This window comes from Stylophora pistillata, chromosome 5 (genome assembly GCF_964205215.1).
Source record: "Stylophora pistillata chromosome 5, jaStyPist1.2, whole genome shotgun sequence".
NCBI classification, from domain to species: Eukaryota; Metazoa; Cnidaria; class Anthozoa; order Scleractinia; family Pocilloporidae; genus Stylophora; species Stylophora pistillata.
This window is the reverse complement of record NC_142523.1, coordinates 17,766,016-17,779,922: the sequence shown is the minus strand read 5'-3', so window position 1 is coordinate 17,779,922 and position 13,907 is coordinate 17,766,016. Positions and strand designations below refer to the sequence as shown.

At 42.6% G+C, this 13,907-nt stretch overlaps 1 protein-coding gene across 1 annotated transcript; it reads left to right on the top strand.

Moving 5' to 3' along the window:
- Positions 1-734: 734 nt before the first annotated feature.
- Positions 735-2,708, top strand: LOC148730625 (uncharacterized). Its single transcript, XM_088761827.1, has 2 exons — positions 735-1,532; positions 1,866-2,708. The coding sequence occupies exons 1-2, from the start codon at positions 735-737 to the stop codon at positions 2,706-2,708; spliced, it is 1,641 nt and encodes a 546-aa protein (XP_088617953.1).
- The last annotated feature ends 11,199 nt before the right edge of the window (positions 2,709-13,907 follow it).

Below are 13,907 nucleotides of genomic sequence, written 5' to 3'. Positions count from 1 at the left end.
CACGTCGACGAAAACGTACCACCTGTTGCACAACCGCACAGAAGAGTCCCCTTCCATGTGCGTAAGCAGTTAGAAGAGCAGCTACAACGCGATGAGGAGTTAGGTGTGATTGAACTTATCGAAGACCCCACATCCTGGGTGTCTCCTATAGTGGTTGCTCCGAAGCCAAAATCTCCAGGCAAGGTACGCGTGTGCGTGGATATGCGCCAGGCGAACAAGGTGATAAGACGTGAGCGTCACGTCACACCCACTATCAAAGAGATGATTGGAGACTTGAACGGAGCTAAGGTCTTTACCAAACTAGATCTTAACCAGGGTTACAACCACCTCGAATTGGCACCGGAGTCCCGATACATCACCACCTTTGGTACCCACATGGGCTTAATGCGCTACAAACGTCTCAACTTTGGAATATCAAGTGCAGCTGAAATCTTCCAAAATGTGATCCGAGAGACTCTGGAAGACATTGATGGCGCGAAAAACGTCAGTGACGACATCCTGGTCTTTGCCAAGTCACACGAAGAACATGATAAGAACCTAAGGGCTGTCTTCCAGCGTTTAAGAGAGAAAGGCCTGACCCTCAACAAAAGCAAGTGTGAGTACAGCAAAGACAAGTTGGAATTCTTTGGGTACATGTTCTCTAAAGATGGCATAGCACCAGACCCGAAGAAAGTTGAAGAAGTGGTCAGTCTTTCGACACCATCCACAGCATCAGAGGTTCGCAGCCTGCTGGGATGACAAATTATTGTTCAAGATTCATCCCAGATTACGCCACTAAAACTGAGCCCCTACGCAAGCTCACCCACAAGGACCAACCGTGGTGTTGGACAACAGAGTACGACCGAGCAGTTAACCAGCTGAGAGAAGCACTATCCAGCGCACCCGTCACTGCCTATTTCGATCCGGAAAAGGAAACAGAAATCTCGGTTGATGCCAGTCCAGTGGGCTTAGCTGCCATACTCTCAGAACTCGACCAGAAGACCGAAGAAAGACATGTGATCACCAATGCAAGTCGTTCCCTTACAGTAACCGAACAGCGGTACAGCCAAACAGAACGGGAGGCCCTCGCCTTGGTTTGGGCTTGCGAGCACTTACACTTGTATGTCTATGGGAAGCCTATTACAGTCTACACAGACCACAAACCCCTGGTGACCATCTATGGCAATCCAAGTTCTAAGCCTCCCGCACGAATTGAAAGATGGGCACTAAGACTTCAGCCATATCAGATCACAGTTAAGTATAGTAGAGGTGAAACAAACCCGGCAGACTACTTGTCACGGCACCTAGCAAAGAATGCAGCCCAAACGACCCATCAGCAGAAGATAGCAGAGGAGTACATCAATTACCTAGCGACTACTTCGACTCCCAAAGCTCCGAAGACACAAGACATTGAAGCAGCTACTCAAGCCGATGCCACCCTTCAAGGCATAGCCGAGGCTATCGTGAAAAGCAATTGGTACCTTGTAGTCAAACGCCCTGGTGTCAACCCTACCGAGTTTCGACTCCTAGAAAGAGTGAAGGACGAGCTAGCGGTAAGTGCATCAGGCAACCTCATCCTGCGTGGAACCTGCATAGTTATCCCAAAGAGTTTACAGGAACACGTGGTTAACCTAGTGCATGAAGGCCATCAAGGGCTCGTAAAAACCAAGTCTATTGCGCGACAAAGTCTAGCTCCCGAACATCGACAAACTGGTGGAAAGCAAGGTGAGGTCATGCAGCGCATGCCTGATCACTACTCCTGAATGCAAGAGAGAACCCCTACAGCTGTCACCACTCCCAGCAGCTCCGTGAATAGAACTCAGTGTGGAATTTGCTAACCTTCCGAATCAAGAGTACCTACTTATGATTACGGACGACTACTCCAGATACCCAGTGGTAGAGATAGTAAAATCGACCTCAGCAGCAATGGTAATACCTACGCTAGACAAAGTGTTCTCGGAATTTGGAGTTCCAGACGTAGTCAAGTCCGACAACGGTCCCCCGTTCAACAGCAAGGAATTCGCGTCATTTGCAGACGACCTTGGCTTCAAGCATCGAAAGTCACTCCAAAATGGGCCAGAGCAAATGGAGAAGTCGAACGATTTGTGCGCACCGTAAAGAAAGTCATCAAGACAGCGAAGTTAGAATGTAAGAACCCCAAACAGGAGCTAAACAGGCTACTAAGAAACTACCGCGCCACACCACACACTACAACGAGAGTGGCTCCAGCAACAGCACTATTTGGAAGACCGATGAAGACGAAACTTCCCGAGTTGACAACACCCCGCTCAGACCTGGAGATCCGAGAACGTGATCGGTCAGCGAAGGCTAAGATTAAGAAGCACGCAGACAACAAGCGTTATGTAAAGCCGTCAACCGTCAAAGAAGGCGACACGGTGTTTGTCAAGAAAGACGACTCTAAGAAGAAAAGTGACACGCCGTATGACCCCAGGCCGCACATCGTCGTAGGGAAGAAGGGATCCATGGTGACTGCACAAGATGACGATGGCGTTCAGGTGACAAGGAACTCTTTGTTCTTCAAGAATGTCCCTGTGGCAGCAGAAGAAAACGCTACTACAGAGACCGGCAAGGATCCTGTTGACGTTACACCTGATGTTACACCTGAAGCCGCAGATGCACCGATGCAGTCTGATGTCCCACCGTCGAGACGCTATCCGCTGCGTGTGCAAACGTGCCCAGTCAAATTGGACGACTATGTTTCTGGCTGAAAGCGGACAGCACGTGAACTGTTGAAGACTTTGTTTACAGTTGTGTTTGGACTCCTTTAAGCTTTAGAAACATTGAGCACTTCTGCAATCCTGTTAGACCTTAAGGACTTTGAAACAGCTAGAAAGTCGTTTCACTTTGTTTTGTTTCCTTTCAAGTCGCGTGTCATGCTAGGCGGGTTTTTGCTTCAAAGAGGGGAGAGATGTAGTGTCGTTACCTAATACAGTCATACGCTAGGGCCCGTATGTTAACGCACGAGGCGAGCTAGGAGAGCGAGTGTAGATATATAGTAGTAAGAGCATGAATTAAAGGAGCATTCGAGTGGAGCACTCGCCTGTATTCAAAGCCACTTGCCGTCCATTACAAGCTTTAGTCCCGAATTTTGAATATCTGTGGTTTCATGAAATGTATGAAAGTGTTCCTCGCAGTAATAACCGTACTTATCTAATAGGTGGAAATATGCCCATACTGGATTTGAGCCCATGACCTCTGTGACACCATTGCAGTGCTCTACTAACTGAGGTAGCAAGCCAACTGGGAGCCAGTCATTACTGTTGGTTCGTATTTCATGAAACTCCAGTACATATATATGATTTTCATATATTCAAAATTCATTGATTTATATGACTTCGACCAGCACCCAGTTGGTTGTTAGCTCAGTTGGTAGAGCACTGCACCAGTATAGCATGGGTTCAAATCCCGTACTGGCCTGAATTATTTTTTCGGGCCTTATTTCCACCCACTAGATAATTAGGGTTATTACCGCAAGGAACACCTTCATACGACGTTATTCCTTTCTCTTCAACATCAATTACTGTTTCTGGAGCACAATCAAAGGAAGCAGGCTAGAAAAGCTTTTGATTCAGTTAATTATTTGAGTATGTATGTAACATTTGATGTTTTCTCATGGTGACTAACTGGGAAACTTGAGCACTTAGTAAGTACATCCTGGTTTGATATTCTGACAGTTTACTGAGATTATTATTCATTGAACTCACCATCTGTCTTCTCATTGGCTAAATGCACACAGTTAATTCTGGGAAACAGCGCAACCTACAGATTATTGACTAATCTGCACCTACAGATTAGTGAATAATCTATAGGTTGTGCGCGCAATGCATGATTTCCGATGGAGCAATGTCAAGCTCACGGACAGCGAAGTAAGAATGGCTTCTCGATTCGCTTCATCGACCCAGCGAGAAGATGAGAAATTACTTTTCTCTTTTTTTTTTGAGAAATTGAGAAATTACTTGAAGCTGAAGATTCGGAAAATACTAAAAGATCGACAAAAGTGGCGAAGGAACTGTTCTGCGAATACCTTAAAAAGAAAAATATCCAGGAGCCACACGACAAAAAGGAATTAGCTCAAAAGACGGTGAAAATTTGTTCACCACACGTTGAGTTGTACGTTTCTAAGTGTTCGAAAATAAACTGTGTTCCGGCGATAATCCGTTTGGCGTTATTTTCTTTAAGACAATGTACAATAAAACAATTATTGGATGAGGTTTTTGTGATATCCGGAATAATCACAAAAACCTCATCCAATAATTGTTTATAATTAAAATGTGCGTTCCTATACAGGAATGTACCTTCCATATGACCTGCACAGTCATAAAGAATGAGATAACGAAAAAGGTCCGGCAGTGCATTCCACTGCTTAGCTGAAAAGTGAGAGAAGGAGATAAGAGGCCGTGACTGTAAATATCGAGAATTGCTGGCCAAGCTAAAAAAATCGAAAATTCTGATAATTTGCCTGGAAAACCCCTTTAGGGAGATATGTTCAAAAAAATATTTCAAAGTTTGAAAAATCAAATGTGTCCGAGGGAATGAGGAACGAAAATTCGGGTTTTTACCTAATGAACTATGCAAAAAATACAGTAAAATTGAGCAGTTTTAGTGTGCTAGTACTGAGGGAGGATGGTTCGTAAGAAATCGGGGGTGATTTACTTCAAATTATAATTAATTTGATTTTATATGCGGCATTTTAAGGAGCTTTGGTTTAATTTTAAAACTCACATGATTTTTTAACTAAGTGCTGTCAAACGCTTGTTGCGAAAGGCGAAAAATCGACCAGCTTCAAACCATCAAAACGTGTCTTGGTATGTGTGGCATCTTGTCAAACTAAATCCTGGCGCAAAGTTTGGTCCTTATACTAAAATAATATGTAATAAAATATTTGGGTAATTCAGAAAAGTGCCGGCAAAACATAAAGCTTTGCGACACACTATGGCCAGAGGTCAAGAATTTGCATGATGTAAATCAGTTGTAGAAATCGTACTGCCTAATGGTTCTGTTGTAGGAAGGGCTCCTTTGACGGCTTCAACATAAAACGTACAAGAATAATGACCAGTATTTAATAGCGTTTAATTCTTTTTCAAGCCAATGAGGTTTTTGTTTTTTTTCTCGATACTTTCTTGACGAAAAGCAAAATGTTTCGATTGCGCGACAATTGTCACGTTGGATCAAAGGTGAAGTTGCCGAGAAAAGCGGACACGATCCTTTTTTTCGTCAAAACTCCATTCTAGAACATCCAGTCCTATATATCTTGTTTTAAATTATTTGTATAAATTCTTTTATGAGTCTTTATAGAACAACATCCCGCCGGCCTGATCCTGTTTGACTTCAGGCTTACTGCCAAGTGCGGTTCGAAGGGGACTTTTTCATTTCCGCTTTGCTCCCTTAATACGGGGACCGGGGAGGTATGGGGTTGAGTGGGCTGTAGCCCCACTAAGAACAATTTATTATTATCATTTGGATATATCAACAAAGCTGAAATGGTAAATGGCAGATATTAGATCTGAGCCCGCGTACAAGCGGTTTTGTTTAAAGGTGCACGGAATTGAGGCACTTGGGCCAAAGGCTTTGTAAATTCTCAAAGGTAACACTGTATATTTAAAAACAACTCGCATTTTACGCTATTTTTTTACTTTTATCGAGAATCTGAAACATTCAAAAGGCAACGATAGCAATTGTTAGATATTGTATTGCATTCGGATGCAACAACCGGAGCGATAAACCACACTGCAACATCTTGGCCGGAAAGTCATCATCAATCGAGCGTCTTTCCTTCGGAGCCTTCCTTTTGGTTTTCTTCTCGGAGAAACTGAATATTGTCGGAACTGAGTCTGACTTAAGACTTACTTTCCGGCCAGCATATGACTTGGAAGAGTCTTCCTTTTCAAAAGGTTCACTGCATAAAAGAAATTTTTACTTACGGGCGTGTTTTCCCGTTTAATCTTGACTAGCCAAGTCGCCAGAAGTTTCTTGTTGCTCAGTGGCAGTGAATGCCACGAAAGATGCTTGCAATGTGGTTTATCGCTCCGGTTGTTGCATCCAAATACAATACAATGTCTAACCATTGCTATCTTTGCCTTTTGAATGCTTCAGATTCTCGATAAAAGTAAAAACATTGCGTAAAATGCGAGTTATCTTGAAATATACAGTGATACCTTTGAGAATTTACAAAGCCTTTGGCCCAAGTGCCTCGATTCCGTGCATCTTCAGACAAAACCGCTTTTACGCGGGCTCAGATCTAATATCTGCCATTGGCCACCGTAACGATTACGAAAGCTGACATTTCGAGCGTTAGCCCTTCGTCGGAGCGAAGAGAGGAATTGTGGGTTGTGTGTGCTTTTAAAGGCAGAAAATGGAGTTACGTTATTGGTGGGAACATGGTAACGAGAAAAACACGCCTTTAAAAGCACACACAACCCACAATTCCTCTATTCGCTACGACGAAGGGCTAACGCTCGAAACGTCAGCTTTTGTAATCGTTACGGTTGCCAATCGTTGCTTTTAAAGGCAGAAAATGGAGTTACGTTATTGGTGGGAACATGGTAACGAGAAAAACACGCCTTTAAAAGCACAAACAACCCACAATTCCTCTATTCGCTACGACGAAGGGCTAACGCTCGAAACGTCACCTTTTGTAATCGTTACGGTGGCCAATTTACCATTTCAACTTTGTTGATATATCCAAATTATTTCCTTACCCCCACCGATGCAGCCCCAAACAGTTTCTTTAGAAACTATCGGCCTTTTTTCATTTGTATTTTGATTGCTGCGACCACTAACTTTTGTCTTAGCATTTTTCCAATCCACAGCATTCAGAACAGTGGACCATGCCAAGCCTCAAGAAACTCACAAAGGAGCTACACCAGGAAATTCTAAGTTATCTTTTCCCTTTTCCCCTATTATTAAAGATCTAGCATTCCGTTTAGCCATTCTCACTTTCACCAAAACTAGGTTTTGTAGCCACATAAACTTCATCGGTCATTGCCTTTATTCTAAAGTTATTCCCTAGGGTTTCCGCTCCAATTTTCATGCATCTTCATTCACCAAACAATACCATCACCAAATTAAGTGCGCCCAAAATTCTTTTTCACATAACATCATGAGAATTACTATTAGACCTATGTGCCAAAAACGTAATTACCTCACCAAACAGGTCCCACATTGCCGCTCTGAACTTTCCAAAATCTGTTCAGCAGTTTCATTACAATCTATCCGTGCCAAAATTCAGGAAACTGATTCGAAACTGTTCAATCATTTGAACCAAATTAAGGCCCAAAAACTTGACCAACTTATCGGTCCTCAAATCGCTAACCACTCGTCACCAGCCTCAAAACTGTAGTCACCTTCCAGAAAACCTCGCACTTTCCGATTCAGAAAAATCCGTCCTTGGTAAGGGCTTAAACTTCGTTCCCATTTCTAAAACAACGGACGAATTCTCAATTAATCAAGACGTAGAAAAATTCCTTCACCGCGTTCAATTAAAAGCCTTTTTTCACGACAAAGAGGATAATTCTAACACCTCAAACAAAGAAAATTTGGAAACACTTCAGACTCGAAAGTCCAAATGGACTCCCCCGGGGGCCAGTTCGCATCATTAGACTTTTTTATAAAAAAAATGTCGCCACGATATCAACAAACTTAATTTCAATCGTATTACCAAATTTTCCAATCTCTCTTATGAAGAGTGGTCGGCTCTAAAAAGCCTTAGAAAACGCAGATATAGTTATCAAAGCGGCCGACAAGGGCGGCTCGGTCGTTGTTTGGCGCACCGACCTCTACCTCACCATCAAGAATATGATCAACCAACTCATAACTAAACAAGAATTGCTGGTCACAGCGAAAAATCTCATCATAACCACTCCTAGAACTTCTTGTATATACTTTTTACCTAAAATTCACAAACCTAACAACCCGGGTTGGCCCATTGTCTCGGCTTGCAGTTGCCCTACGGAACTTATCTCCAGCTATCTAGACAAAATTATGGCTCACATCGTCAAAACTTTACCATCATATATCAAAGACAGCCAACACGCTCTTCAAAGTTTTCCTGACTTTAATTTCCTTGGCCAAACCAAACTTCTTTCCACCATGGATATTACGTCTCTTTACACTGTCATTCCTAATGGTGAAGGCCTTCTGGCCCTTAAACATTTCTTTGATCAACGTACTGTTAAGGAACCTAAATCTGAAACACTACTACGCTCAGCCGAACTAGTGCTCACACTCAATTGTTTTTCATTCGGGGACAACTTCTTCAAACAAATCAATGGTGTAGCCAGGGGTGCCAAGATGGGACCTAGCTATGCCAATCTTTTTGTAGGTTTTGTCGAACAACAGTTTTTCAGCCAATACAGCGACTCCAAACCTGAACTCTACGGTCGCTACATCGACGACTGTATCGGCGCTACCTCCTCTACCAGAGAGGGGCTCACTCAATTCATAACCGCTGTCAATTCTTTTCACCCGGCTCTGAAATATACCTGGGAGATTTCTGAGAGTTCTTTATCCTTTTTAGACATGAAAGTTTCAATTGAAGGGAATGGTTTATGCACTAGTGTGTATTACAAATCTACAGACTCACATAATTACCTGTTTTATTCGTCTTCGCGTCCATCTCACGTTAAGAATTCCATTCCTTTTTCTCAGTTTCTAAGACTTCGTCGTTTATGTAGCGTTGACTCTGATTTCCACTGCCAATCAGAGTCAATGTGCCAGTTTTTCGATAAACGTGGTTACCCTGTTTCTGTCGTTTAAGCGGGTTACCACCGCGCCCAATTTGTTGATCGACATTTAGCACTTCAAACGTCACAAAAGGAAAATTCTGACCGCATTCCATTCACTCTCATGTTTCACCCTCACAACTACTCAGTTAAATCCATCATTCTCAAAAACTTGAAACTACTTCAAAACCATCCAGAGACAAGCACTATCTTTTCGCAGCCTCCGCTCATTTCATTCAAACGCGACAAAAACATAGGCAAATTTTTGGTCGGAAGTTCTTTTCAGATTAATGACCAACCAGGCACTTTTAAATGCGCTCGTGCACGATGCAAAACGTGTCCTTTGATTCACAACACTGAGAAAATATCGGCACCCAAACGATCCATTAAGATCACTGATCACTTCACGTGCACCTCCGCCAATGTAATCTATCGCATAACTTGCACTTATTGCAAAAAGATCTAAATCAGCGAAACAGGCAGAAGACTAGGTGACCGATTCCGAGAACACCTTCGCGACGTGGAAAGGAATGACAGGGACACATCGAAACCAGTCGCCAGACATTTTAATTTACCTAGTCATTTTAAGCAATCTACGGTCTTTCCTTACACTTAGTAGCACGGAAAGCCGTAAGACTCTTGAACAAAAGCCCATCTTTCAAACCGGCAGTCTAAATCCCACAGGTATCAACGAACGCTTTTCATTCCACTAATTTATTGGTTTTTTTCTCGTTGCCATGTTCCCACCAATAACGTAGCTCCATTTTCTGCCTTTAAAAGCTCACACAACCCACAATTCCTCTGTTCGCTCCAACGAAGGGCTGACGCTCGAAACGTCAGCTTTTGTAATCGTTACGGTGGCCAATTTACTATTTCAACTTTGTTGATATATCCAAATTATCTCGTTACCCCCGCCGACGAAGCCCCAAACAGTTTTTTTTAGAAACTATCACCCTTTATTATTATCATTATTATTTATCTTAATCTTTGTAATTAAAAAAAATTGACTAATTTTTCCTATGACTGAAGCGCGTTTCCGATGATCTCAGAAATTCTAGATTTCAAAATTTCTAGTTCTAGATTTCAAAATTTGCAGGGGGAAGCATATCCCAGGACACTCTATCTAGCAGTCTTTCTGTACTAAGAAAGGCGCACTAAGAAACAGACAAAAGGAGGTTCTTCTCGAAGGGGAGGCCCCAGGACCCTCATAGGTAAGTTGGTGTCAATGAGCTCAGACTACGCGGGAACTAAAATAGCTCCTCCGATCTAAAATTTGCTCCATGGCCCCCGTTTTATATCAACGTTCATAGAAAACTCAATTTTTTGATGCAGCCTTTTTTCCATTTTCCTTTTGAACTGCACTGCATGAGCAGCATCTAACATGGTCTTCGAGCAGAGCGATGTAAGATGTCTTGAGATGCAATGAATATATGAAGTTCATACATTTTGAACTGCGGTATTAGATACGTATGATGTGCGATCCTCGCAGTAGATAGCGCTATTTATGCAATAGCGAAAATCAGACCTGAAAAAAATCAGGCCTGTACGGGACTCGAACCACTGACCTCTGCGATACTAGTGCAGCGCTCTACCAATTGAGCTAACAAGCCAACTGGGAGCAGGCCGTTAAGTTGATTCGTAATAAACCCGTGAAAGTGATAAATGAGATGCAATGAATATATGAAGTTCATATATTTTGAACTGCGGTATTAGATACGTATGATGTGCGATCCTCATACGTATCTCATAGGTCAGTGATTCGAGTCCCGTACAGGCCTGATTTTTTTTTCAGGTCTGATTTTCGCTATTGCATAAATAGCGCTATCTACTGCGAGGATCGCACATCATACGTATCTAATACCGCAGTTCAAAATATATGAACTTCATATATTCATTTCATCTCATTTATCACTTTCACGGGTTTATTACGAATCAACTTAACGGCCTGCTCCCAGTTGGCTTGTTAGCTCAATTGGTAGAGCGCTGCACTAGTATCGCAGAGGTCAGTGGTTCGAGTCCCGTGCAGGCCTGATTTTTTTCAGGTCTGATTTTCGCTATTGCATAAATAGCGCTATCTACTGCGAGGATCGCACATCATACGTAAGATGTCTTTTTTCTCTGATCAACCCCAGGTTACATTTGAATTTAACTGCTAAAAATTAGACTCCTTAGCATTTGACAAATTAAATTCTTCCTCCATAGCAACCATGTCTTCCTCAGTTACAGCTTGTGCGCAGAGGGCTGCCTGCTGTTTCACTTTTGCTGCCATTCTGGAAAAAATGAAGCTACTTGTTGAGTCCTCAAAAACTCGGAGACACTGAACAAGCGCTTCCCTTTCGATCCCTTTGCTCTTCCCATTTCTGTTGCAACCATTTTCGCGTCGACGTTTTTGCCACTTCCTCGTTTGATGGTAAATCTAACACTCAGACATTCTCGTTGCTTTTCGTTAAACCGGTAAGCTTTCTTAACTTGTTTTAAAGCGAAGCCCTCAGATGGTTTCACATATCCAGTGCTACGAGGACAGGTTTCAGGAGGTAGAGGAATAGTTGGCACGGAACTTGAACCTTCCTCGAGCCTTGCAGCATATATAACCTTCGCTTTATCAAGAAGTGTCTCCCATTCAACCGTCTTTGTACATGTTCCGAACGCGAGATGCTTTTCCAGAGAAGAATGCCTTTGGAAACTATGCTTGTCGCCCTCTTTTGGACGTGGAAACACTCGAACATCGCCTTTCGCTTCACGACCATAGTCCTCTTCTTCCGTTGTGTAAGTTTTACTAGGCTCTTTAAGGTCTCTCCTTGGGGCGATCTCTTTAAATTCATCGAGGGGATATTTTGTTAATGGCGTTCTGTGGAGAATAATAACATGAAAGATGATTAGCGACAAAATCAAACACAACTAGAAATTATCCAGAGCGAGATTTGGTGCGTTTCCCACAGCGAAGATAGCGTTAGGTGCAGCTTGTGCACTGGTACCTAAATGAAGTATAAGTTTCTTTTTCCAGTATAGCGTTCGAAATAAAAAAAAATTGAAATAAATTTTTATAACAAAAACTGGCGCCAGGTTTGATGTTTTCAAGTGATCTTGATTTTAAGCTTTCCCTCACTTAATTTTTTAGTCTCAAAACTAAAGAGAGATCATGCTACATTATAGCTAGAAACTGGAAAGAGAATATAACGTAAGGTTTGCCATTTGTTCCTTCCAAAGAGATGCATTTGCCGGGGCCTTTATCAAATGTCTGCCACACCCTCATTCCACCGGGATAAAATCTGAAGTTGTTCAGTTTACTGATGTCATTAATCTTCTGTTGCGTGGGGGAACAGTTTTGTGTTCCCCAAGACTGTCTAACACTAGTCACTACAGGAATCCCAGAGCTTGCACCACAAGCCCCCCCCCCCCAAGAAGAGAAACAAAGCTACAGAATGACATCGTATTCTTTTTATGCTCTGTGAAAAACCTCGCACGTGTTTACCTTTAGGGAGGGGGGTGAATAGGCTAACGGATCGGCGGATTCTGAGAATTATTTTACCCGGATTTTGGATTTAGAGCGAAATTTTAACGGATTTGCGGATCCTGAAATTGCAACGGTTCGCGGTTTCATCGATTTTTTAGGTCCGGATTTTGGATTTTTGCTTGTGAGGAAGTTCGGATCGTGGATCTGAACGATCGTCAGAAATGCGTTGTTTCGGAGTATGTGTATTTTTTGTCACGGACGAGACTCTCTGCATGTCACGCATCAGGGAAACAGTAACGCACTGGGAGGTCTGCTGTGTTCGCACCCTTATCCGTGACACTGTACCTCACTGATTGCGATGCACTCGATGGGAAAGCCATGGTCTCTTGCGCTGTTGTTGTCCAGTTTTCCAGGGAGTTTTTCACGGAACATATTTGGTAAGTGATCTGAAGTACACTTCTAAAGCACTGTTTGCCGACCTTTGAAGGAAACCCCGTGGTACATGCCGACCATACTGGTATATTGTAGACGGTACGCCGATCTCACTCAGGTATCTGTTCGTGTTCAATAGGTAATAATGGAGTTGACGATAATAGAATGCGATGCATTCTTTTACAATGAAAAAGGCGATGATTACACTCCAAAAAATAAATTTCGCTGCCAAGTGGATTCCGTCACTTGCAAAAGTGTGAGCAAGCTACGTAAACACGTGTGGTGAGTTTTTAATTTATGAAAACGTTTAACAACCAAAGCAGTAATTTTGTGGCTAAAATAAATTGATTCAAAGGCCTCTAAATTTCATCTTTGATGAGCGATATAAAGGAAATGTCGGTTTAACATTCAACATTGACATTGATTATGTAAGAAGGAACCCTAAGCCAAGTGCAGATTTTTTTAAAGGAAAACCTGGTCACCGAAGCAATAGTCTCCTCTGTCACAAGCATTGACAGTAAGTGTAGCCTACTTTGTGCTGTTGAGTACTCCACGAGGTCCGGGAAAACGGTCGAGTCTTTCCACAATGTGTTGATAGAACAGGTGAAGATCTTACAAACTTGTAAATATTGCCAAAGTCGGGCTTCGTCATCAAAGAGCATACTTGGAAAATGCTTTGAACATTGCCAAAACTTTTGTCAGACCTGCTCTGATATAAAGGACGTGTGCGATGAATGCAAAGAGAAAGGTCAAGTAAGCCACCTACATGCTACGTGCTTGTACGACTTGCCTTGACCAGAAAGAAGTGTGTCAAGCGAGCGATTTTTGTTGCGACGACAGACTGCGAGACAGGCAACAAGGGCGCTTTTGAAATGATTAGGAAAGTGTAGAAGAAGGGGGTATGGATCCTGAAATCTCTCTTTTAACTGTACTACCTGACTGTGTGCACGTGGGAAAAAGTTTGAAAGCGTCATTCAGCAACTGGTGGCTGAAGCTTAACAATGAGCGTAGCAACATTGGTTTGCTTCGCACTCTACGAAACCGCGCTACTTTCGATACTATAAGTCTAAAGTAAGAAAGCTTCTACCACGGAATGACCAGGTAAAGAATGAGGACCGCCAAGACCCTTCGGAAGTCTTAACATTATGCAGTGATGGATTAACTTCTTTCTTGTCAAGCGTTTGTTATGTCTGCCACACTCTAATTCCAGAGCTTGATAAATTGACCGACAACAATCGCCTGGGCATGTACCCGTCTCCAATTAGTGTCTCCATTGCAAACTTTGGATGGCTTCTGCTTCT

What these genes read in the sequence shown, in the direction of transcription:
- LOC148730625 (XM_088761827.1), top strand. Translation starts at nt 735, where the DNA reads ATGACAAATTATTGTTCAAGATTCATCCCAGATTACGCCACTAAAACT. An exon ending in GAGTGAAGGACGAGCTAGCG is followed by an intron (nt 1,533 to 1,865) that starts GTAAGTGCATCA and finishes CGACTACTCCAG; the next exon opens with ATACCCAGTGGTAGAGATAG.